Source organism: Myotis daubentonii, chromosome 16 (genome assembly GCF_963259705.1).
Source record: "Myotis daubentonii chromosome 16, mMyoDau2.1, whole genome shotgun sequence".
NCBI classification, from domain to species: Eukaryota; Metazoa; Chordata; class Mammalia; order Chiroptera; family Vespertilionidae; genus Myotis; species Myotis daubentonii.
Window position 1 is genome coordinate 41,674,192 of NC_081855.1, and position 21,639 is coordinate 41,695,830.

General features: G+C 58.1%; 3 protein-coding genes across 11 annotated transcripts; 1 reads left to right on the plus strand and 2 right to left on the minus strand.

The window, feature by feature from the left end:
• Positions 1-2,413: 2,413 nt before the first annotated feature.
• Positions 2,414-9,940, minus strand: DHX58 (DExH-box helicase 58). 4 transcript variants are annotated; one of them, XM_059670166.1, is made up of 13 exons: positions 9,815-9,940; positions 9,417-9,585; positions 9,034-9,235; positions 8,475-8,665; positions 7,605-7,721; positions 6,978-7,104; positions 6,664-6,855; positions 5,742-5,995; positions 5,084-5,233; positions 4,836-4,997; positions 3,964-4,154; positions 3,265-3,361; positions 2,414-3,014 (listed from the first exon to the last, which is right to left on the minus strand). In XM_059670166.1, exons 2-13 carry the CDS (start codon positions 9,582-9,584, stop codon positions 2,829-2,831), a joined length of 2,037 nt encoding a protein of 678 aa, XP_059526149.1. In that variant the 5' UTR covers position 9,585; positions 9,815-9,940; the 3' UTR covers positions 2,414-2,828. The 4 variants fall into 4 exon arrangements, 3 of the variants coding, with proteins under 3 accessions (XP_059526149.1, XP_059526148.1, XP_059526150.1); XM_059670165.1 differs by having other exon boundaries at positions 9,751-9,909; XM_059670167.1 differs by lacking the exon at positions 7,605-7,721 and having other exon boundaries at positions 9,751-9,909.
• Positions 9,941-10,387: 447 nt separating this feature from the next.
• KAT2A (lysine acetyltransferase 2A) lies at positions 10,388-20,151 on the minus strand. 6 transcript variants are annotated; one of them, XM_059670176.1, is made up of 18 exons: positions 19,468-20,151; positions 19,204-19,327; positions 18,728-18,873; positions 18,541-18,630; positions 18,085-18,266; positions 17,812-18,003; positions 16,964-17,070; positions 16,663-16,773; positions 16,442-16,581; positions 16,143-16,351; positions 15,809-15,935; positions 12,586-12,696; positions 11,983-12,159; positions 11,715-11,790; positions 11,549-11,585; positions 11,406-11,469; positions 11,205-11,289; positions 10,388-11,097 (listed from the first exon to the last, which is right to left on the minus strand). In XM_059670176.1, the coding sequence occupies exons 1-18, from the start codon at positions 19,804-19,806 to the stop codon at positions 10,904-10,906; spliced, it is 2,511 nt and encodes an 836-aa protein (XP_059526159.1). In that variant the 5' UTR covers positions 19,807-20,151; the 3' UTR covers positions 10,388-10,903. The 6 variants fall into 6 exon arrangements, with proteins under 6 accessions (XP_059526159.1, XP_059526156.1, XP_059526157.1 ...); XM_059670173.1 differs by having other exon boundaries at positions 11,676-11,790; positions 19,468-20,149; XM_059670174.1 differs by having other exon boundaries at positions 11,676-11,790; positions 16,442-16,578; positions 19,468-20,148.
• Positions 20,152-21,058: 907 nt separating this feature from the next.
• HSPB9 (heat shock protein family B (small) member 9) lies at positions 21,059-21,600 on the plus strand. The gene has a single exon (XM_059670183.1). It carries the CDS (start codon positions 21,091-21,093, stop codon positions 21,571-21,573), a length of 483 nt encoding a protein of 160 aa, XP_059526166.1. The 5' UTR covers positions 21,059-21,090; the 3' UTR covers positions 21,574-21,600.
• The last annotated feature ends 39 nt before the right edge of the window (positions 21,601-21,639 follow it).

Here is a 21,639-nt window from a genome sequence, read left to right on the forward strand (position 1 = left end):
CGGGGCCTGGGAGGGGGAGCCCGGCCCCGCCCCTCCCTGAGTCGCCACCGGGTGGGTGGACCGGCTTATTCAGGTGGGGAGGGAGGGGGAGCCACGAGGGAGGCCTGGAGCTCCGGCTGTTCTGGGGGCTGAGAAGTTAGGAGGCCTGCGTTCTGGGGACCCCAGGAAATGCCCCCCTCGGGCGGCCTTGCCCCGGAGGCGGTGGCTCCCTAGGAAGACCCCTCACACGAAGAAGAAAGGCCGGGAACCCCTCCTTGCCCGAGTTCCCCCTTCCAACGGAGCTCGGGAAGCGGTCCCAGTGGTAAGGTGCGCGCGATCTTGACGCTCCCTCCGAGTCAGGGTCCCCCATCCAGGGGCTCAGGCCACTGAGGGGACCACTAGGTGCCCTGGGCATCTGTATCCTCGGTCCATCTCTCCCTGCGACAGCCCCCCCCACCCCCCCTCCAGTGCCAGCTCAGGTCCCTCAGCTGTCACTGTTTAGCCCTGGAATGACAGGCGCCCGGACTCCGTGCGTCCAGCTGCATTCAAGGCCGTGGAGCTTAGCACCCCTGGGCCCCGCCCCCTCCCTCTGCCCCCCTGTCGCTAATTTTATTGACCTGTAAAAGGCACGTTGCTGGCAGGGGCGATGACAACTGAAGGTGAAGTGGGAGCGGATGGGCCGAAGGGGCCCAGGGAGGTGGAGATGGGACAGGAGGGAGAAGGGTGACTCTGGGAGCCAGAGTCCGGAGGAAGGGCCCTGGGAAGGAAGGGTGCACTCTCTTAGGGGTATGGAAACCAAAAAGCCTAGAACTGGGCTCTTAGCTCTCAGCCAGAGAAAGGGGGGGCTGAAGAAAGAAGATACTGGAGAAGGGAGAGTTGTTTGTTTGTTTTTAATCTACCCTGAGGCAGGACCAAGGATGTAGTAGGAGAGGTTAGATGGCAGGAAGGACTGCCATGCTGCTCTCTAATCTCAAAACTCTGCCCTAGCCCCCTCCCTTCCTCTTGAAGGTGACTCCTGCCTGCTGGGCCTCTTCCTACAGAAATAGCCCTTTCCCTGAAGAATCAACCTAGATCTCGCCTTTCTTTCCTTCTTGTTAAAATGAGAACAGGAAATTTAGGCCTTTATAACTTTCCCCACCCCCATGCCTACCCCTCAGAACCTTTGGGCCTCTGCCAAGCGCAGGGGAGATGACCTGGGGGTTCGGGGGAGATGGGGCATTGGGGTTAGAAGCTTTCATGGGGGGGGGGGGCGGCAGGAAGGCCTCACATTTTTGATGGCGCTCAAATTTAGACTTCTGATGCTCTCTCCAAATAAGGTTACATGATAACCAAAGAGAGGGGTGTTTAAAAAAACACACCTTTAACCTTCAAAATATACCACAAAGCAGATTGTGGATGGGGAGTGAAAGAGGGAGGGATTATAATGGGCCCAAGGAAAGTTTTCAGGGTGATGGCTATGTTCATTATCTTGATTGTGGAAGAGCATACAGACATTACAATTTATCAAATTAAACACTATAAATATGTAGTTTATTTTGTCAATTATGCCTCCACAAAGCTGTGTTAAAAATACTGCACAGTTTCACCCAGCTGGCGTGGCTCAGTGGTTGAGCATCAACCTATGAACCAGGAGGTCATGGTTTGATTCCTGGTCAGGGCACAGGCCTGGGTTGCGGGCTTGATCCCCAGTGTGGTGTGCAGGAGGCAGCCAATCAATGATTCTTTCTCATCATTGATGTCTCTCTCTCTCTCTCTCTCCCTCCCTTCCTCTCTGAAATCAATAAAAAAATATTTTTAAAAATACTACACATTTTATACACCATTTTTCTATTTATTTTTAATTTATGGGGAGCCTCAAAAAAAAAAAAAAAAAAAGGTCAAAGGACCAAGGGAAACTTTGGTGATTCCTAGTATAGTAGTTGCCTTATTCATGGAGGATATGTTCCAAGATTCCCAGTAGATGCCTGAAGCCATAGATAGTACCAAACCCTACATATACTATGTTTTGCCCTATACATACGTACCTATGATAAAGTTTAATTTACAAATTAGGCACAGTAAGAGATTAACAACTAATAATAGAACAATTATAACATATGCTATAATACGTTATGTAAATGTAGTCTCTCTCAAAATATCTTATTGTATAGTACTCACCTTCCTGTGATACGAGATGATTCAAGGGCTGCGTGATGCGATTAAGTGAGGTTAATGACGTTGGCATTGTGAGGTAGTGTTGGGCTGCTGTAAGGGTTATTCAAACACAAGCACTGTGAAACCTGGACAGATGACCTGACGACCCAGATGGCTGAGTGAGCACCAGGCCGATAGCATAGACTGCACGGATACACCGGACAAAGGGATGATTCATGTCCCAGGTGGGACCAAGCAGGATGGTATGAAATTTTATCACGCTACTCAGAATGGTGCACAATTTAAAACATATGAAACGTTTATTTCTGGAATTTTCCATTTAATATGTGGACCGCAGTTAATTGGGAGTAACAAACTACAAAAGCGAAAGCATGGATAAGGGGGCACCGCTGTCCAGTGTGCCCATTCTGCCTCAGTTCTACCCCCACGCCACTCCCACTCCATCTAGTGTGTAGACGTGTCTGTGTGGGCGTAAGGGGGGCCAGGGGATGAGCTGTGGCCCTTCAGCTGCTTCCTCGATGTGGGAGTTGAAGTCAGTCGGGCACCTGGGGTTCGTCTGTGGCTGGTCAGCAGGCCCCTGAGCTGGTGGCTCCCGCAAGGAGGGACCTGCGCCGACTTTGCTCAGGAAAGATGCTGGCTGCTGCGGATTCTCCCGCCCCCTACAGCTTGATCTGGGTACTGCAGCGACAAGATGCTCAGTCCAGGGAGAGGTCTGACAGGGCCTGGGCACAGTGCAGCACGTAGTCGAAGTCAGGCACCGGGAAGGGCACGGAGGACCACTTCTTGGCCTGGATCCGTCCCCGCGGTGTCTGCAGCAGCATGGCGCGGACTTTGAGCGCCGGCAGCTTCACCGACTTGTAGATCATCTGCAGCCCCCAGAGCTGGGGTGGGACAGAGACGGGAGGGTTTGGGCGGCTATCCTCTGACTGGGCTTCTCTCCCCAAGTTACAGTCTCTGGATGCGGGGCTTATGTCTCCTCCCTCAGGCAGCGCTATCGCCCTCATCACGCTGGGGGCTCCCTGGGCAGGGCTGTCTCCCCCACCCCAGGGCGGGCACCCTGGTGGCAGAGGCTGGGCTTTCAGAATTAGGGCTTCTAAAGACGGGGGCTGAGGGCCATGGCCCAGCACTTACTTCCCCACAGTTCTTGCAGCTAATGACACCCCCAGGCACCCAGTCCTTGAAGACTCTCTCGATAGCCACAGGCTTCTCGGAGACGTTGTAGTAGATCCTAGAAAGAAACGGGAGTGGCCACGGACCTCATGGCCCAGCCCCAGGGGCTCACCATCCTTCCTGCTGAGCCTCTGCCGGGCCTTGGGCCTGCCTGCCTGTCAAGAGGCACAGAGACTTCAACACGCTCGGCCTGTGCTGCCTCCATCCCATTCCCTCTGCCCAAGTTCAGGCCTCAGCACCACCCGTGTGTGAAGACCATGGGCACAGTGGCCTGGCACACAGTAGGCGCCTAATGAATACTTCCTTAACGAATGAACAAATGGAGGATGGGGGAAGGCTACCCTAAGGGGGTGGAGGATGAGGGGATGGCTCAGGGACAACCAGCCCCTCTGGATGTCTTCAGAGTACGTAGGACCAGGGGGCCATTGTGTGGCCCCTCAGCATTTGGCGTCCTGAATGCCAGCCTCTTGCTCAACCATAGTGGCTGTGGGAGCTTGGGCAAGTCGCGGAGGCTCTCGGAGCCTCTATTTTCTCACCTGTGAAATGGGGTGGTGATAAAACCTGCAAACTCGGTACCTGTTCAAATGCTCTTTAACCTCCCAAACTCTTAATGCACCCCACTCTTCCTCTCATCCAGACAGCCCCTTCCACAGGTCTCACGAGAAGTTGGGGTTCACGTTGACGTGGTGGGTGCCCTCCACCTTCCGCAGGTCGCTCCCGTGGCCCACGGCCACCATGCAGTTGACACAGAGGAGCTGCACGTGCTCTGCCGGGAACTGCTGCTGCCGACTCTTCTTCTGGGCCGCCTGGGCCGCCCGCCTGAGCAGGGCTTCCCGCTGCAGATGCCGGATCTGGGGGTGGGAGGGGACAGCGGGCATGGCTGGGGCCCAAGAGACCTGCTCTCAAAAATGCTCCCAGAGGGACAAAGGGCTCCCAAGGACCTGAGGTGGATCGTTGGTACACAGAGGGACTTTCCTCAGCCCTCCCTGGAGCCTTCAGAACTGCTCGGTGGAGGAAGTAACACTGGTGAGGGGGCAACCCAGAGAGCGAGGCAAGCTTTCCCACTGAATCTTCACCCCACGGTGGAGGATTTCGTGCAAAGTTGCTCCTTTGAATCTAACATGAGGTCCCGTCAATAATTCCGCTGGGACAACAGGAGTAAACAGGGCCTGTGCTGTGCGAGGCTGGACAACGGGGGCTCCACCTCAGGGCACTGAGTTAAGTCCGGGATCTGCGCTTATTTGGGGCATGTCTTTGTTCCCCTTCTGCTTGGCTCCAGAAGGGCTGTGGCGATACATTAAAAGCCCTGGACAAGGCCTATTCCCAAGGCATTTTGAAGACCTAACCATTGTCTTCCTGGCAACCCCATCCTTGGCCTCTACCCTTCCCTGGATTCAGACCTTCACCAGGTGGGCCAACTCAACCCCCAGGGGAAGGGGGGAACATGGGTGTGAATGTGTTCGCCTCAGAGACCTTCCAGGCAGACTGTCCACAGGCCTCCTCCCCACAGGGCGCACAGACCGCCCACAGACCTTGGCCTGGTACTCAGCCTGGTCCATCTCCTGCACAGCAGCCACGGCCCGCTCCATCAGAGCCTCGAGTACCTCGTTGGTCTGCTCCCGCCGCAGCTCCCGACTGCCCTGGGTGGCCACGAATGAGTACACACTCTGATTGGCCCGGGCACGACCCCTTGCCTGGGGAGGGAGGTAAGAGAGGGGCCTGAGTGGGGCTGGGTTCCCACACAGGATCCTTTGAGGACTGAGTGGGGTGGTTTGGGCACCTGGACCATGGAGATCTCGTTGGTCAGGAGCCCATAGCGCACAATCACATTGCACTGGGGGATGTCCAGTCCCTCTTCTGCCACACTCGTGGCCACCAGGAGGTTCAGGGTACCATCCCGGAACTTACGGATCACTTCTTGCTGTTCCCTCTGGGGTTGGGGGAGGAGAAAGAGGATGGTAATATGAGGTGCTTCAGGCCTACCCTCTTACAAGCCCAGTCACTCCTGGTTCAGACCTTTTATTCAAAATCTTAGCCCCTTTTCTGAGGGACCCTGAGTCTCCATCTCTACCTCCAAGTACCCCCAGGATCTTGCCCATTTTTCCAGGTGAGCATCTAACCCCTCTCTCCCCTGGGGACTCCTACGGATCCCTGCCCCTGCACTCTAGGAGCTCTCAGGACCTATTCTTCCCCAAGGGACCCCAGGCCCCTGATCCTCTGTCCTGATGACATCATTCACCTCTATCCTGCAGACCCCCTTGTTTCTGCCTCTCTGCCCCAAGACCCGAAGGATGGGAAACCCTTCAGCCCTGGGGATCTCAGTGTCCATCTCCCTTCTCAGCCCCGCCCCCTACCCCGGACTCTCTGTGCTGAAGACTCCCCTTCACTTCTCCCCTAGGGAATTCCCCAGCCTCAGGCGCTTTCCCCAAAGCCCCTACCTGGGTCATATGGGTGGTCTGGCTGCTGTTCCCAGCCCCGATCAGCAGCTGGGCCCTGATGTCCACGGTCCGCAGACCCGGCTGCTGCTGGAGCCAGAGCAGGAGGGAGTGAGCGCTCTGGCGGGTGCGGGTGAAGATGATGCCCCGGGGGCTGCCGGGACTCCCAAACTGATTCTGCAGGATCTGTTCCAGCATCTCCAGTTTGGGGTTCTCCGGGCCACGAGTTGCCAGGAGGGCCAGCTCATTCTTGTGGTCTGCCGGAAAAGCCCAAAAATCAGAGGGACAGGACTCAGGCCTGGAGGTGGGCCGGACAGGAGGGCAGGGGGCTCACAGGGATGAGATTGCAGGAATCCGGAGGGGGCCTGGGGTTACCTGCTCCTGCCTGATTGCCCCTGAGCAGCACCAAGAACCCATGTAAGGACACCCTCTGCCTGCCCAGCCTCAAGGCCAGCCTTACACCCGGGGTACCGTCTAGGTGCTCCTTATCCAGCACCCCTCTTCAACCCTGCTACCAGGATGACCCTTGACCTTTTCATATAACCCAAGACTGACTCAACCTCAGGTCTGTTCAGCAAGATCCTTGCCCCTCGCCTGTGCTGAGGCCTCTAGTCTTAAATTTCGCCCTCTGGCCACCTCATTTCCCCAGTTTAAAGGTACCATACACACTCCACTTAAAGGGAAGAGTCCCAGTGAAATGATTTTCGAAAAATATTTGTCAATAACGAAACTAGTTTTTACATCTACGGAGACCTTCACAAATGAGGACACACCTCTTTTGTCATATCCACGGCCTTGACTTTTGGTTAGAAAAACAGGGCCCCAGACCTCTTGTTGGCACCTTCCCAACTTGTTGGAGCCGAGCCGGGCCTGGCTGGCCACTGCCCTCTAGCCCAGGTCCAACCCCCTTCCCCAGGAGCCTCACCATCGAACAGAGCCAGCAGCCGGCGCTCAGCTCGCAGGACCTGGGTCTTGGTGGCTCGCTCCCTGTCGTAGAAATCGCGCAGCGTGTCCAGGGCGTCCACGGCGCGGACCGTGTCGTGGATGAGCAGCGCGTCGTTGTAGCGCCGCAGGTGAAGCGCATACGCTCGCCGCTCCACGAGCCCGGCCTCAGCCGCTGGACCCACAGGGGACTCGGTGTCTGAGCGGCCACGCCCCCAGGGCCCAGTCCCGCCCAGGCCCCGCCCCCAGAGGCTGGGCCCCGCCCCCTAAAGGCAGGGCCTTCCCAGGCCTTCTCACCAGTCTTGCTCAGCTCCACCACCTGCTGCTCATATGTCTGCGTCCCGAAGTCCCGGCTCAGTTCGGGCATCTCCAGGTGGTCCTGTACTTGTTCCATGAGCTTCTTCAGCATGTCCCCGAACGGGTCCTACGAGAAGAGTGAGGGCGTGAAGGAAGGAATTCCTATACAGCCACGTGTGGCAGGGTCCTGGGTGGAGGCAGGGGTCAGGTTCCCGCACCTGACTCCTGTTCTGTCTCCACCCCATATGTGCCCTTGACCTCTGGCCTGAGCACAGTGATGGCTAGTCCCTGTCCAGCCTGTCGTAGCAGACACCAGGCAGTGTCCACGCCGCCGGAGAGAGCTCGGAACAGCCTCAGCACAAAGTGCCCAGCTTTATGGTTTGCAAAGCGCTCTGCTGCACGCGTGCCCGGGGTTTGGACAGATGTCCACGGCGGCATCTGAGTGGACCAAACAGGGGGATCGGCCCCGTTTCGCAGAAAGAAGAAACGGAGGCTCAGGTACATAGCAAAGGAAGTGAAGTCACAGACCTCTCGCGACACTGGAGTCAAGGCTCAGCCCCAGGTGGCCTAATTTCACTCCAGACCCCGCCCCCGCCCCGCCCCGCCCCCGCCCCTCCCTCCACACACCTGGCTGCGCCTGTGGCAGAGGTCGTACTGTTTGCAGGGCAGGCGGTTGTGCTCCTGCAGCTCAGGGAGATGGGTCTGGGGTGACATGATGCGCCACGTGTCCAGGTTGGCACAAAGCTGGGCAACAGAGAGGGGTTCACTGGAATGGGGGGTTGTTCTGTGGGGTCGATGGGCAGAGCTTTGGGGCAGGATGGGTCCCAGCTGAGGCAGGGCCATTGGGGGTGGGGATTCATTTATTCGATAAATGTTTACTGCTTGCACAGTGCTGTTCTAGGTGCTGGGGATACAGAGCACCTTACACTGCAGCTGGGGAGACAGGTGATAAACTAGTAAAGAACAACAGAATGAGAGGATTGCAGACAGTGTTAACGAGCTCTGAAGAGAATAAAATGGAATGATACGGTGGAGTACAGTGGAGGTGATCAGGGAAGGCTCTGAAGGGTGACGTTTAAGTTGTTCCCTGAATGACAAGAAGGAGCCAGACAGATAAGCACAGGGGAAGGTATTCAGGCAGAAGGAATGGCAAGTGCAAGAGTCCTGAGATGGGAACAAGCCTGACATGCTCAAGCTGCAGAGAGAAGGCCAGTAGAGCAGGAGTGGGGGGGGAGGGGGGTGGCTGGAGAGCGGGAGTGGGAGCAGGGATGAGGTTGCAGACTTAAGCAGGGGCTAGATCACAGGGAACTCTCTAAGCCAGAGTAGAGTGTTTATTCTAAGTGCATTAAGAAGCCTTCGGAGGCTGGAAGTTAGGTGAGGAAGGAATCCGGACCCTGCCTGGGTGAGCCGGCCTAGGACTGGTGGGCAGGGGGTAGGGCAGGCCAGGGAGGTCCCGGGTGAGTCAGGTGAGGGGAGGGTCACAGGGACCAAGCTGACCTGCAGGATGTGGTCAATGGCCCCATCAAGCTTGGTGGCCCTGCCAGTGCCTGGGGAGGCTGTGAGACCCAGCACCTGGGGCAGGGGCCTTGTCCCCTGGAGTTTGTGCTCCAGATACCGGCTCAGGATGACGTTGTAGACAGTGTCTTTGTGCGTGTGGTGACACTCATCCACCACGAGAAGAGAGAAGGCTGGGGGCACATGGAAAGGCTGTGAAAGAACCTGTTTGCAAAGCCCTTCCTCCCATAAGCTTTGTCTCATGTAGTTCCCAGAATTCATCCCAGAATTCCTTTCTCCCTTCACAATTTGCAGCCAGACCCCAGAAAATGGCCAGTCGGGGATGATTTACCTCCATTTCACAGATTAATAAACTGAGGCTCAAGCTGGAGAAAGGGACTTGCCCAAGATCCTGCACTGTAGCCAGGTCTTTTTCTACCAGGGTATATGCTGGGGTTTCGTGACTAGGGAAGCTCTGACTCCCACAAAATCTCCCATCTTTACCAGAAGAGGGGCCCTGGGGGTGGCAGGCAGGGGTGCCTCAGGTGCACCCAGCTCTCACCATTGAGCTCCACGTGCTCCTCCTCCTCGGGGCTGCTCAGCGCCATCTGCAGCAGCTCCGCTGTGCAGATGAGCAGGTCATTCCTCCGGGCCAAGTGTCCAAAGCCGGGTCGTAGGCCCATGTCCCCACTCAGGGTTGCAATGGCCCAGCGCCCATCCAGCATTCGATTGAACTCCTCATAATGCTGGGTCACCAGGTGGACCTGGGGTGCGGATGAGATGGGGAGAGGAAGCGGGATCTGGGTGTAGGGGATGGGCGGAGGCCATGGCTGGGATGAGTGAAGAGGTGAGCTGATGGTCACAGAAGCTCTGGAGTTCTGAAGGGTCTTGGGAGGCACCGAGGAGCTGAGAGCCCACAGAGGGGCTGGCGGGCAGGCCACTTACCCTGTTGACCAATACAACCACCTTGGCCCCGTCCACGGTCTCAAGATGCCTTTTGGCCACATAAGCAGCCGCCCGGGTCTTCCCAGCGCCCGTGGGCAGCCATATGATGATATTCTTGCCCTCCAGGGCAGGCATGATCACCTCCCACTGGTAGGATCGCAGCTCCATTCTGGGAATGGCAGGGGACTCAGACCCTGGCCCTCCTGGCCCCCTACTCAGCCCAAACCCCATCAGATCTGCTCCCTGCCCGCTCCCAGCCAACCCAATCTGGTGCAGAGACCTCCCTTTGCCCAAGACTCCATCCTGCTTGAAGGAGGGGGAACAGGGAACCTACCAGTAACCTGATCTGGCCGAGGGGAGGCAGGAGTAAGACAGACCTAAGCCCTGCCCAGCCTCACCTTACCACCCGCACCGCCAGCCAGCAACGGCAGCCCTGCTTGGCTGAACCCGGATGCCTGCTGCTGAGCTCTGAGCTATAGTAAATGAAACTGAAACTGAGGGGCGGGGCCAGCCCAGCTGACTGGAGCTCAGCTCTACAATCTCTTCCCTGCCCCTCGCAGGCCTGGACTGAGGAAGAAATGCTGCTGCCAGGAAAGCACCATTTGCACCTGGGTCCTGCCGGCCACCCTGCCCCCGAGAGCAGAGTCCGCCCCCACCCCACCCCACCCCACCCCACCCCCACTCCTTCTGGAGTCAGCTGTAATGGTGTCACCCAGCAAAGGCAGACCCGGGGAGATTTGGACCCGCCGTCCAGGCACCCAGACCAGCAGGCACCCGGACCAGGAACAGCCGGGAGCAGGGAGAAGTGGAGGCTGCAGCCAGGCAGGCCCTGGGCACGGGACTGGGCATGAGGCCTGCTGGGGAGGGGTCCTCAGCAAAACCTGAGCTTAATGGGCTCCAGCTTGCAGGAGGTACTGGCAGGAACAGGTCAGCCTGCTAAGGCCTGTGATGCTACTGAAGAAACAATCACACAGAGAAAAAAAAAGAGCTTTATTGATCCCTCCAAGGGATTAATGCCAGGAAACAAATGGTCCCCATGTCCCCCACCCCTGAGGGACAGACAGAACACAACAGTGCAGGGCAAGGCATGGCCCCTCCAGTCCGGGTTCAACTTCCAAACCCTGGAGCCCCCTCATTCAAGCTAAAATTGTCAGTCCTACCCTTGAGGAGACAATGACCTGGGCCAGGCCCAGCCCAGGCCTCTAATAAGACACCACAGCTCTGTGGGGACCAGGGTTTATGCTCTGGCCACCAGCCACTGCAGAGGCGCCGAGCCCACACCCAGGAGACCCCTCCCAAAGTCAATCACAATGAAGGGTGAGGCAGGGCTGAGGCGTGGGGGTGCGCAGGGGCCCAGAAAGGACTGCAGGGTCAGGGGCTGGAGTGTCTCGAGCTGAGAGGGACCTGGGCACCAGGGCCTCCCGAGCGATCAGAGCAGAACCTGAGGTGGAGACATTCGAGGCTGAGGCTGTGGCCCAAGGCTCGGACTACTTGTCAATGAGCCCTCCTTCCTTGAGCTTGAAGTAGAAGAACTTCTCCAGGGCGCTGGCGCAGCGGCAGTACTCGCTGTCCGGGGGGTTGTACTCGCGGCAGTTGGCGATGACCCGCTGCAGGTCGGCCACAAAGAGCTTCCGGGTCACGTAGTAGCGGCTGCGCAGCCGCTCGGTCATGGTCTTCAGGTCTGGGCGGCAGGACAGAGGGCGGGTCAGGGGCTGTGTGGCCCAGTGAAGGCAGGAGCAGGATGTGCGGGTGGAGGTGGAAGGAAGGGGTCGGGTGGAATATCCTCACCAATGGGGAAGCGGATGACCTCATAGTAGTCAGGCGCCTCCGACTTCTTCACAGGCTCCATGAAGGGCCAGGCACTGGGGTGTGACTAGAGAGGAGAGTTGAGCTGGGACCAGGATCACTGACAGCCGCCCACCCCACACTGGGTCATAAAGACACAGCCACTGGCACAGAGACCCCCAGAAGGGAGCCTGGTCTCCCCACCTTGATCTGGGCCAGCAGGTTTTTGAGGGTTGTGTAGAGCTGGTCGGGGTCCTTCAGCTCCTTCCTGGGGCGATAGATGTCAAGTCTGAGGCTCCTGGTCCCTCTGCCTCCCCCAACACCCTGTCCATCCACACAACACTCACCCCTTCTCCTTCCCCAGTGGTTTCCAGCCCGTCTCTCCTGCAAAGCGGGGGGTGCGGAGAACGTCCCTAAGAATGCCTGTCCGCACGCCAAGCAGCGCGCCCCTCCCGCACCCAGAGCCCCGCTTACGAATGCCAGGGACACTCTCCACAGGAATCTGCCTCACACCTTCCTTGAAGCAGCTGAGCCCGGGGTAGACCTTTCGGATCTGGGCCTGTTTGCGCTCAATCAGCTTCTTGATGATCTGAGGGAGGAGGAGTCTGAGGGGCCAATCCCAGCGCCAGCCACTACCCTCCCCGGCCAGTCAGAGGCCCCGTCCCTGAATCCAGGTGCCTCCCCTCCTAACTTTCCCAGGAGGCAGAGCAAGAACCAAGATCCTGGCCCTACCTCGTGCACAGACATGTGGTACACATGCTCACCCCACACACGTGCTCACCCCCACATGCACATTCCACAAAAAGCACACCACCTCCTTCTGCTTCTTGATGATGTGGGAGAGCTCCGTGTAGGGGATGCGGGGGTTCAGCTCACACTCCATCAGTGTCGCCCCTTCGTAGTCCTTGATGTAACCCAGGTAGCGGCTCTTGGGCACCTTGATATCCTTGGAGAAGCCCTAGGGAGTGGGAGACACGACCCCACCCATCGGCAACACTTTTCCAATTTGATGGCCCCTCTCCCAGGAGCACTAAGGGCAGCTGCATGCCATGTCCCCTCTCTCCAGCTCCCGAATCCCCTCCGATAGTGCCTAGCACAGTGCTCTGCACTTTGAAAGCTCAATCTGTTCCTGGAAAGACTCTAGGTCAGCCCCCTTCCAACTCACCCCCAAGAGCCTCCCAATTCTGCCGGTTACCCTACTGCCCTCCAAGTCCTATTCCCAGGGGCAGCAGGAGGGAGAAAGAAGGCAGGAAGGAGATCCCTGCAGATATTAGATGGAACAGGGGCCTGGAGCGACTCCCAGTCCATCCACACCAGGGGGTGAGACAGAATGACTCCTGCCCCAGGTGGCCGGCAAGTGTGGGGTGGGTGAGGCGAGCGTCACCTGCTTTTTGAAGTAGCCGATGGCATATTCGTCAGCGTACGTGAGGAAGTAGAGGATATTGTGTTTGATGTGATACTCCTTCAGGTGGTTCATCAGGTGAGTGCCATAGCCCTGCAGGGGAGGGAGCAGGGCTTACCAGGGGGAGGGGGCAGGCCGGGTGCTGGACAGACCTCAGAAGGGCCCAGGGCGGAGGAAGCAGATTGAAAGGAGGAGGAGATATCAGGGGATCCAAGGCAGGTAGTAGGAAAGGCAACCAGTAGAGGAAGGGAGGTTATAACGAGAAAACGGAAGGACACTGGATTTCTAGGCACTTGCTCTAAGTCAGGTGACCAAGTCTCTAGTTAAGTCATGAGGTAGGTACTGCGGCCAACTTGCAGAAGGAAAACCGAAACTCAGCGACATGAGAAAATTTGTACAAGGTCAGGCTGCCAGGCACGGCAGGGCTAGGAGCCAAACCCAACCAGGAAGCTGCTGTCCACAGGCTACTAGTTCCTGTCCCCGGCCTCAGAATCAAGAAGGGGAATACCAAGGGCCCTGCTTGCCACAGCACACGAACCCTGCAGAGACACTGGCTCCCACACGTGTCAGGACCAAGGAGGCACCACACAGAGCTGGGGTCTGTAAAAAGGAGAACCAGGGGCCCTACTAGTGGGTCTGTTGTGATCATGAGAGGCTAGAAGCCAGGACTGTCACCCAGCACAGGGTTACTACAAAAATTAACTCCCCGATGTATGTAAACATTCTTGTGATGACAACATTTCAGGTCCATTTAAAAGTATTCCTGCCCCAACTGGTTTGGCTCAGTGACTAGAGCAGTGATGGCGAACCTATGACACACGTGTCAGAGGTGACACATGAACTCATTTTTTTGGTTGATTTTTCTTTGTTAAATGGCATTTAACTATCTACACTAATAAAAGAGAAACATGGTAATTGGCATACGACCGCTACCCTTTTCATTGGCTAATCATCGAGATATGCAAATTAACTGTCAGCCAAGATGGCGGCGGCAGCCAGGCAGCTTGAAACTAACTAACATGAGGCTTGCTTGCTTCAGTGACGGAGGAGGATCGTTGGAGGAAACCAACGTTCCCCGCCTGCGGCTGCAGGCTTCTGAGCGGGCAGTTTAAGAAACATTGTAACAAATACCGCCAGACTTCAGCCAGCAGATTCGCAACATTGTAAGCAAAGGCCAGAAACCTACTTTCAGCCAGCAGATTCGCAACATTGTAAGCAAAGGCCAGAAACCTACTTTCAGCCGCGGAGGCCTAAGAGCTGGAGCCAAGCCTCAAGGTAAAGCTGGCCCAGAATAAAAAAAAAAAAAAAATGAAAAAAAGGGGCGGTTGGGAACTTCAGTCACTCCCAGCCTGAAAACAGCCCTCAGCCCCTCACCCAGACTGGCCAGGCACCCCAGTGGGGACCCCCACCCTGATCCAGGACACCCTTCAGGGCAAACCAGCCGGCCCCACCCATGCACCAGGCCTCTACCCTATATAGTAAAAGGGTAATATGCCTCCCGGCACCGGGATCAGTGTGACGGGGCAGCGCCCAAACCCCCTGATCGCCCTGCGGCTCTGTGTGTGACAGGGGGCCCCAACCCCCTGAGCAGCCCTGCTCTGTGCCTGATAGGGGGGAGCTCCCCAACCCCCCCCCCACCCCCCACGGGCCCTGCTCTGTGTGTGATGGGGTAGAGCCTTAACCTCCCCATCGGCCCTGCCCTGAGTGTGAGAGTGGCAGCGCCCCAACCCCCTGATCGGCCCTGCTCTGTGGGTGATAGAGGGCGGTGCCCCAACCCCCTGATGGGCCCTGCTCTGTGTGTGACGGGGGCAGCGTCCCAACCCCCTGATTGGCCCTGCTCTCTGCGTGACAGGGGGTGGCGCCGCAACCTCCCCATCGACCCTGCCTTGAGAGTGACCAGGGACGGTGCCCCAACCCCCCAATTGGCCCTACCCTGAGCGTGACTGAGGGTGGCATCGCAACCTCCCAAACCGCCCTGCTCTGTGCATGACAGGGGGTGGCGTCCCAACTCTCCAATCAGCTCTGCTCTGAGCCCGACCAGGGGCTGCACCTAGGGATTGGGCCTGCCCTCTGCCACCCGGGAGCAGGCCTAAGCCAGCAGGTCGTTATCTTCCGAGGGGTCCCAGACTGCAAGAGGGCACAGGCCGGGCTGAGGGACCCCCCCTCCCCTGCGAGTGCACAAATTTTTGTGCACTGGGCCTCTAGTATAAAATAAATATCAAAAATATAAGTCTTTGTTTTACTATGGTTGAAAATATCAAAAAATTTCTATATGTGACACGGCACCAGAGTTAAGTTAGAGTTTTTCAAAATGCTGACACGCCGAGCTCAAAAGGTTCGCCATCACTGGACTAGAGCGTCGGCCTGTGGACTGAAGGGTCCCAGGTTCGATTCCAGTCAAGGGCACATGACCGGGTTCCGGACTCGATCCCCAGTGGGGGGTGTGCACAAGGCAGCTGATCAATGATTCTCTGTCATCACTGATGTTTCTATCTCTCTCTCCCTTCCTCTCTGAAATCAATAAAAATATATTAAAAATAGATAAATAAATAAAAAATAAAAGTGTTACTGATTCTGCCCTGGTCAGGTGGCTCAGTTGGAGCATCGTCCCATACACCAAAAGGTTGGGGGTTCAATTCCCGGTCAGGGCACATACCTAGATTGCAGGTTCGACCCCCTCTCTCAAATTAATAAAAACATATCCTTGGGTGGAGGATTAAAAAGAAAAGTGTGACTGGTTCTCAGGATCCATTTGTCAACAGGTGTTTTCTTTCTTTTTTATCCTGAGGATTTTTTCCCATTGATTTTTTTTTTAGAGAGTGGAAGGGATAGGGGAAGGAGGGAGAGAGACAGGAGAAACATGGATGTGAGACACATTGATTGGTTGCCTCCCTCGCACACACCCTGAATAGGGGCAGGAACGAACCCGCAACCCAGGTATGTGCCCTTGACCAGGAATCTCATGCGAGACCCTCTACTGCGTGGGCTGACACTCTAACCACAGAGCGGAGTGAGCTAGGGCGACAGGTTATTTTCTTACTCCACCGTTATCAGAGCACAAGTGCCACCTTGTGGGGAACCGAGGAACTGTTTGGCCACTAAAAGAAGTGTTGGGGGCGGCTGCACCACCACATCCTCTACTCGGATCTGGTCTGAACTCAGAAGCAGGTGTGGGACGGGGCAGGGGCTGGGGGCAGGCACCCACCTTGACCTGCTCATTCGAGGTGACAGCACAGAAGACAATCTCCGTGAAGCCCTGGGTGGGAAACATGCGGAAGCAGATGCCACCGATGACGCGCCCGTCCTTGATCAGGGCCAGAGTCTTGTGCTTCCTGAGGGGAGAGGGGACAGTCACGCTCCCTACCTGCCCCCCAAATGCTCCTCAGGTCCCCATGGCCGTGGTGGGCTGAGCGGTATTCAGGGCTGGGAACGAGGAGGAAGAACCAGAGGCTGGAGGAAGAGGCCGAGGGAGGGGTGTGGGGGCCAAGGACAGGCGCCCGGACGTGGTGCCCTGGGGTGGGGGCTCTCCTGGGACGCACGGGTCGAAGACGAGGCGGGCGATATATTCCTTGGGCATGCGCGGCAGCTGATGGGAGAAGACATTCTGCAGCCCCACGAGCCAGAGCAACACCCGCCGGTTGGCCTTGGGCGTCAGCGAGTTGCCGATGACGTGGAATTCGATGATGCCACGGCGCTCCTCCAGGCGGGCTGTCTCGTCCCGGGCGGCATTGGCTGACAGGAGGCTCGTCTGGGCACCAGAAAAGGGGCAGTGAGCAAGGACCTCGGGGCCACAAGGGCCGCTCCCCACCCCTGCTGGCCTGCAAGCCAGGCCGCCTACCTCGGGCCCCAGCATGGCAGCAGGGTCGGTGATGGTGAGCATGACCTCGTTGACCAGCTCCATGGGGATGTCGCCCATCACACGGAGCCGCTTGGCATCCTCCAGGGTCAGATTCTCTGGGAGCTTCCTCTTCTCACCTGCTGGGGAGGCCGGCAAGGTCTTCCAGCGATAGGCAGAGAGGTTGGGGGAGGGCTGAGTGGGTGTCAGGGTCAAGTACCCACCTGGCATGGGCTCAGCACCTCCAGAATCCAGACTCAAGGAGCTATTGCTGCCCCCACCCATGGTGGGGCTGAAGATGGGGGCGCTGGGAACAACGGCTGCACTGACTGTAGCTGAGAGAGACAGGAGAATCGGTGTTGGTGGGCCCTAAAAAGGGATCTGGACCCTCCAACCCACAGTGGAGCCCTCCTGCATTTTCCCTCCTGCTATTCGAAGCTCCTCTTCCAGAGCGGGGGGCGGGGTCACCTGAGCTCGGCCAGGAAGGCCAAGCAGAGATCTTGTAAAACCTGCTGTGGCACATACCTGGCCGGGGCACCAGCTGGGTCCCCTCTGAGGGTGGCATGGTGAAGCCTGACTCCCAGATCGGAGAGTTTGCCCCGTAGATCTCCTCCTCCAGCATGGACAGGAACCTGTGGGAGGTACAGTCTGTCCCACAAGTCTAACCAAGGGAGCAGCCTGGGCCAGACACCAGGGGGGCTGGAGGTGGGTCAGAGAGACTGACCCTCTTCTCAGGAACTGGGAGCCTAGGAACAGAGACAACCTCTGCCTTCAGACCAGGAGGAGGTACAGTCCCCTGGCTCCTGGGAGACCCTCGCTGAAGGTAGGAGGACAGGACAGAGACCAGAGGCCCAGTCTGCCATCGTGTACAGAAGAGGGAGACAGGGTCTGAACGGATGCCACTCTGTACTGTGTGACCAGGCCGGGCCCCAAATCACCCTGGGCCTCAGTATCAAAATGGGAGTCAGAACCCACCCCCTCCTGCCACCTTACTCCCACCTGGTGGCAGAAGGGACACTGGAGGTTCTGGGTTAGTCAGTAAAGGCTTCCTGAACGGGAAAGCTATGAGCAGGTTTAAAATAGGCCCCGTGGGAAATAATTGGTATAAGACATATACCAACTGCAGACACCAGGGGTGCGGGCAGGGGTACTGTTAGCACTCGGGCCATGTATCTGCCACCCCCTGACGAGTACAAAAGTGCTAACAAGTTGCGTCTGGGCCGTGGGCAAGTCGGCCAGGTAGACGCCCAGATCCCAGAAGGCTGATGGAGGGAGAGGAGGGGCCAATCCAGGAAGCCTTCCTGGAAAAAAAGGGGACAACAGGGAGGGTGTGAACTTGGGGCACAATCCTGATAGGCCAGAAGGAGCCTTACTTGGGGAAGTGGGTGAGGATGAGGGTCCTTTTCTCGGGCACCAGCTTGTCCTTCTCCACCCGAAACTTCTCTAGCAGCTGCCGCCGGGTGACGGTGAAGATGGAGCGAAGCAGGCTTCGCCCAAAGACGTGAGTGGTCTCGTAGCGGGGGAGGCTATCGCAGCTCTGGGGCACATGGCAGTAACAGAGCCATCTGCGGAAAGCGGGGAGGTGACGAGAGTGGAGACCGCTGAGCCTATGAGCGTCTCCCCGTGCTGTTCCCGGCTGGGCCTACCTGGTGTAATTGACCTTGTAGGTAGCCACGTCCTCAGCCTGAGACCTCTGCCGAAATTGGGCAGGTGTCTCAAGCTTCCAGTAGTTAAGGCAGAGCAAGAACATCTTCGAGAGCTCGAACATTGTCTGCCGCTCCCGGGGAGCCAGATGACTGAACTTGTACTGCACGAAGTTTAGCACACCCTGAGAAGGGGTGGGAGGGGGACAAAACCGGGAAGGAGGTGTGAGCAGCCAGCATGGGCTTCTTGTCCAAAACTAGGGGTTTGCTGAGGGCAGGGGCAAGGCTCTCCTCTCATTCCCAGGCTCTCTGTGAAGAGACACTATGCCCCCTCACGGCCCCTATGCACACACGGAGGTTAGCACAAAACATCCTCCCTTCCTGGAACCTCTCCCCTGTTCCCAGTCTCCTCACTCCTCCAAGATGCCCCCAATTCTCTTGCCCCCTTCTTCATCCCACCTGCTCAATATTAGGCTTCTCAAATGGGGGGCTGCCCAGAGACCCCTCCACCACGGGCCGGGTCATCTGCAGGATGCATTTCCGAAGGAGCTGGAGGTAGAGGAAGAGGGAGGGGCAGAGATCAAGAGCTGCAGACCCCCCAGCCTCCGCCCCTTGGCTCACTCACCTGCGCGTGGAGAGAGCTCACCTTGAAGAGGTAGAAATAGACCTGCTTGGTGTCTGTGTCTTCCTCCTTGTGAACAGACATGAACAGATTCTCCACATCCACCACCATCCCCAGCAGCCGGTTGATCTCCTCCTCTGACACATTCTCCAGGTGGGACACATGGTCCGCTGCAAGGACAGGTGGTAGAGTTGGGGGAAATGGACAGAAGAGATCATCACCCATCTTCATCACCAGCCAAGATACACCCCGGTCCCTCTCTGACCGGAAACGAGACTGGCTATTCCTGTGTCAGCCCCGGGGTGGCCCCTTGTATTTCTGTATTGGCAGATTTCCTTTCTCCTCCTTTGGGGCATACACCCTCCCCACCCAACCCCTCCTTAGAAGGCACCCTTGGTTTTTAAAAGATGAAGCTCTGTGGCACTTAAGCCACCCTGCCCAAGCAGGAGCCAGCACCCGCTTCTCCCCCGCTCCAGCTCCAAGGGCACTGCCTGCCTTACCCAAGGGGTGCTCACAGCTGCGGCACAGCTCACTCAGGTTGGCAGCTGGCTGCTGCAGGTCCATGCGGGGTGCGGTGGGGGGCTTGGGGTTTTTCCAGCCATTACACTTGCAGGTCTCATTGGCCTGGAGGCAGAAGGATCCGTCAAAAAGCCTGTGTGTATCCCAGGGACGAGTGGCCTCTCCCGAGCCAGAGCTTCGCTTCCATTGCCACCCGAGCCCTAGGATGTCCCAAACCCCGCCCCCGCCCCAGGCCCCGCCCCCACCTTGCAAGCCGAGAAGACCCCTAGTTTCTCAAGCTTCTTGGCGCGCGGCAGCCCCCGGACTTGCGCCTTCCTCTGGCTGGCGCGCTGCTGCTGGCTCAGGCCAGGTCGAGCCGGATCACCCCCGCTCCCGGTACCCCCACTTCCTACCCCGGGCCCCCCCGTCCCAGCGCTCCCGGCTGGGGCTGCAGCTGGAGCGGGGGCAGGTGCCGGAGTGGGAGCCGGAGTCGGCGCCGAGGCCGGGCTGGGAGTGGGAGTCGGGGTGGGGGCGGGGGCGGGGGACTGAAGGGGCCGGGGCTGCGCGGCCGGGGCCGGGGTCGAGGCCTGGGAAGGTTCCGCCATGGCCTCCCCCGCAGCGGAGCGGCGCGGCGCTCCCTGCCCTAGGGCCGCATGGGCAACGGGCGCGCAGTACGCAGGCGTCCCCGACCCAGAGCTTGATGGGAGTTGTAGTCTTCCACCGCTGCTCCCTTCGCCTCCACCTTCCAGACTTTTCCATCCCGTCTCTTGGTCCCAGACAGCCAAGTGAGGCCCGAACCAGCACCCCAGATGGATTCCTCCTCACTGTTCCTCTCTCTTGAAGGCTTCCAGGGCTGTTAAGATCGCTGTCCTCTTGGGGATCTGGTGGGGGGACTCGGGGGCTCTGCCCTCCTCCCAAGCACTGCAGGTGAAGTGCCGGCCCGGGGACTGAGGTCGAGCTGGCTGCCCCGCACATCCCCCTCCCACCCCTACCCTGTCCCTGTCCCTGTCCCACATGTCTCCGGAGACAAACATCAGCCACGGAGATTAAGCAGCAGCGGTTCTATTTCTTGACCTGTTGGGATCATGCAACTGTACCCTTTTGTGCACTTTTCTGTATGTCCGTTATACTTTCATAAAAAGGGTTTATTATAAAAGTGATGCGTACCAGAGGCACGGTCGCGGTCACGACAAGGCTGCCACGGTGGGGACGAAGTAGAGGCCGAGGAGGGCGGGAGTTTTCCCCTGTGTTTGGGAACGGCTCTCCTTCAACATCCTGGGAACCTTGAGGGCCGCATCTTAATCGTTGTGGTCCCTGAGCCCAGCCCACACCTGCAGCACAGTAGGCCCAGGATGGATGGAGGAAGCCAGAACGATGTGTCCACCTCCCAGTCTCCAATGTGTCACAGGATTGTGCCTCGTCAGAGAAAGGCAGGACGTTCCGAAAATGGAAAATGGATTACCCTGTGTTCACACTCCAGTCTGGGAAGGGGGTGTCCCGATGGCTCGATGTCATCCCCACCCTGCGCCGATAATGGGCGCACTGGTAACGGCTCCGGCCTCCTCCATCATACCCAGTTGGACCCTGTGACGGAGGTGGGAGGGGCCCAAGAGAGGACCCAGGATAAAAGCAGCAGCGGGCGTGCCAGGGCGAATGACAAGCTGACCGCCGAGGTGGGAAGTGCACAGCGGACCCTGAACTCTGACTCTGCAGAAGGGAAGGGCGTCCCGCTGAACGCTGAACGGAGCAGAGCTGCTGAGCAGGAGCGGAGCTGGGTGGGGCGCAGGAGGACCCTCCGCTCTTGGGTCCCGCCCCTGCGCGAGCGGAGCACCGCGCTAGACGCAGAGCCTCCAGAGCCTCGTGCCCTCGGACAGCGGTTGCTCACTCGGATGCAGCGGGTCGGTAGCGGTCTCCCCAAGGGGAGCCAGGTGGCGTCCCGGTCTCCCAGCACAGCCCGCACTGGGCAGAAGAACCAGGTGGCCACGCTGCGGGTCCAGCGGCTCGGGGACGATGTGTCAGCTGTGCGGAGCAATGTCCACGTGGAGGACAGTTTCAAGATGAAGATGGATGCCCAGGGCTTCAACCCGGAGGAGCTGGTGGTGCAAGTGGACGGCCAGTGCCTGACAGTGACGGGCCAGCGGCAAAAGGAGAGCTACGGCTCAGATGGGAGCGGCTACCGCATGGAGCAGACGTTGCACCGCCAAATGCTACTACCACCGAACCTGGATCCCGCCGGCTTGACCTGCTGCTTAACACCCTCGGGCCAGCTGTGTATCCGAGGCCAGTGCGGGGCGCTGCTTTCCGCTGAAGCCCAAACAGGACACTCCTCGAAACTCAAGAGTCACCGCTCTAAGGGTTCCAACTTAGCCTGACCCCATAAACAACCGCCATAGTGAGCAGCAGCCTTAGTGCCCGTGGTCTCTTCTTGGGGTTGGGGT

What these genes read in the sequence shown, in the direction of transcription:
- DHX58 (XM_059670166.1), bottom strand. Translation starts at nt 9,584, where the DNA reads ATGGAGCTGCGATCCTACCAGTGGGAGGTGATCATGCCTGCCCTGGAG. An exon ending in TCTGCCACAGGCGCAGCCAG is followed by an intron (nt 7,105 to 7,604) that starts GTGTGTGGAGGG and finishes CTCTTCTCGTAG; the next exon opens with GACCCGTTCGGGGACATGCT. An exon ending in GCTGCTGGCTCTGTTCGATG is followed by an intron (nt 5,996 to 6,663) that starts GTGAGGCTCCTG and finishes CTTTTCCGGCAG; the next exon opens with ACCACAAGAATGAGCTGGCC.
- KAT2A (XM_059670173.1), bottom strand. Translation starts at nt 19,806, where the DNA reads ATGGCGGAACCTTCCCAGGCCTCGACCCCGGCCCCGGCCGCGCAGCCC. An exon ending in TCTATTTCTACCTCTTCAAG is followed by an intron (nt 18,631 to 18,727) that starts GTGAGCTCTCTC and finishes CTCTACCTCCAG; the next exon opens with CTCCTTCGGAAATGCATCCT. An exon ending in TGTGGAATGTGCATGTGGGG is followed by an intron (nt 11,791 to 11,982) that starts GTGAGCACGTGT and finishes CTCCTCCCTCAG; the next exon opens with ATCATCAAGAAGCTGATTGA.
- HSPB9 (XM_059670183.1), top strand. Translation starts at nt 21,091, where the DNA reads ATGCAGCGGGTCGGTAGCGGTCTCCCCAAGGGGAGCCAGGTGGCGTCC.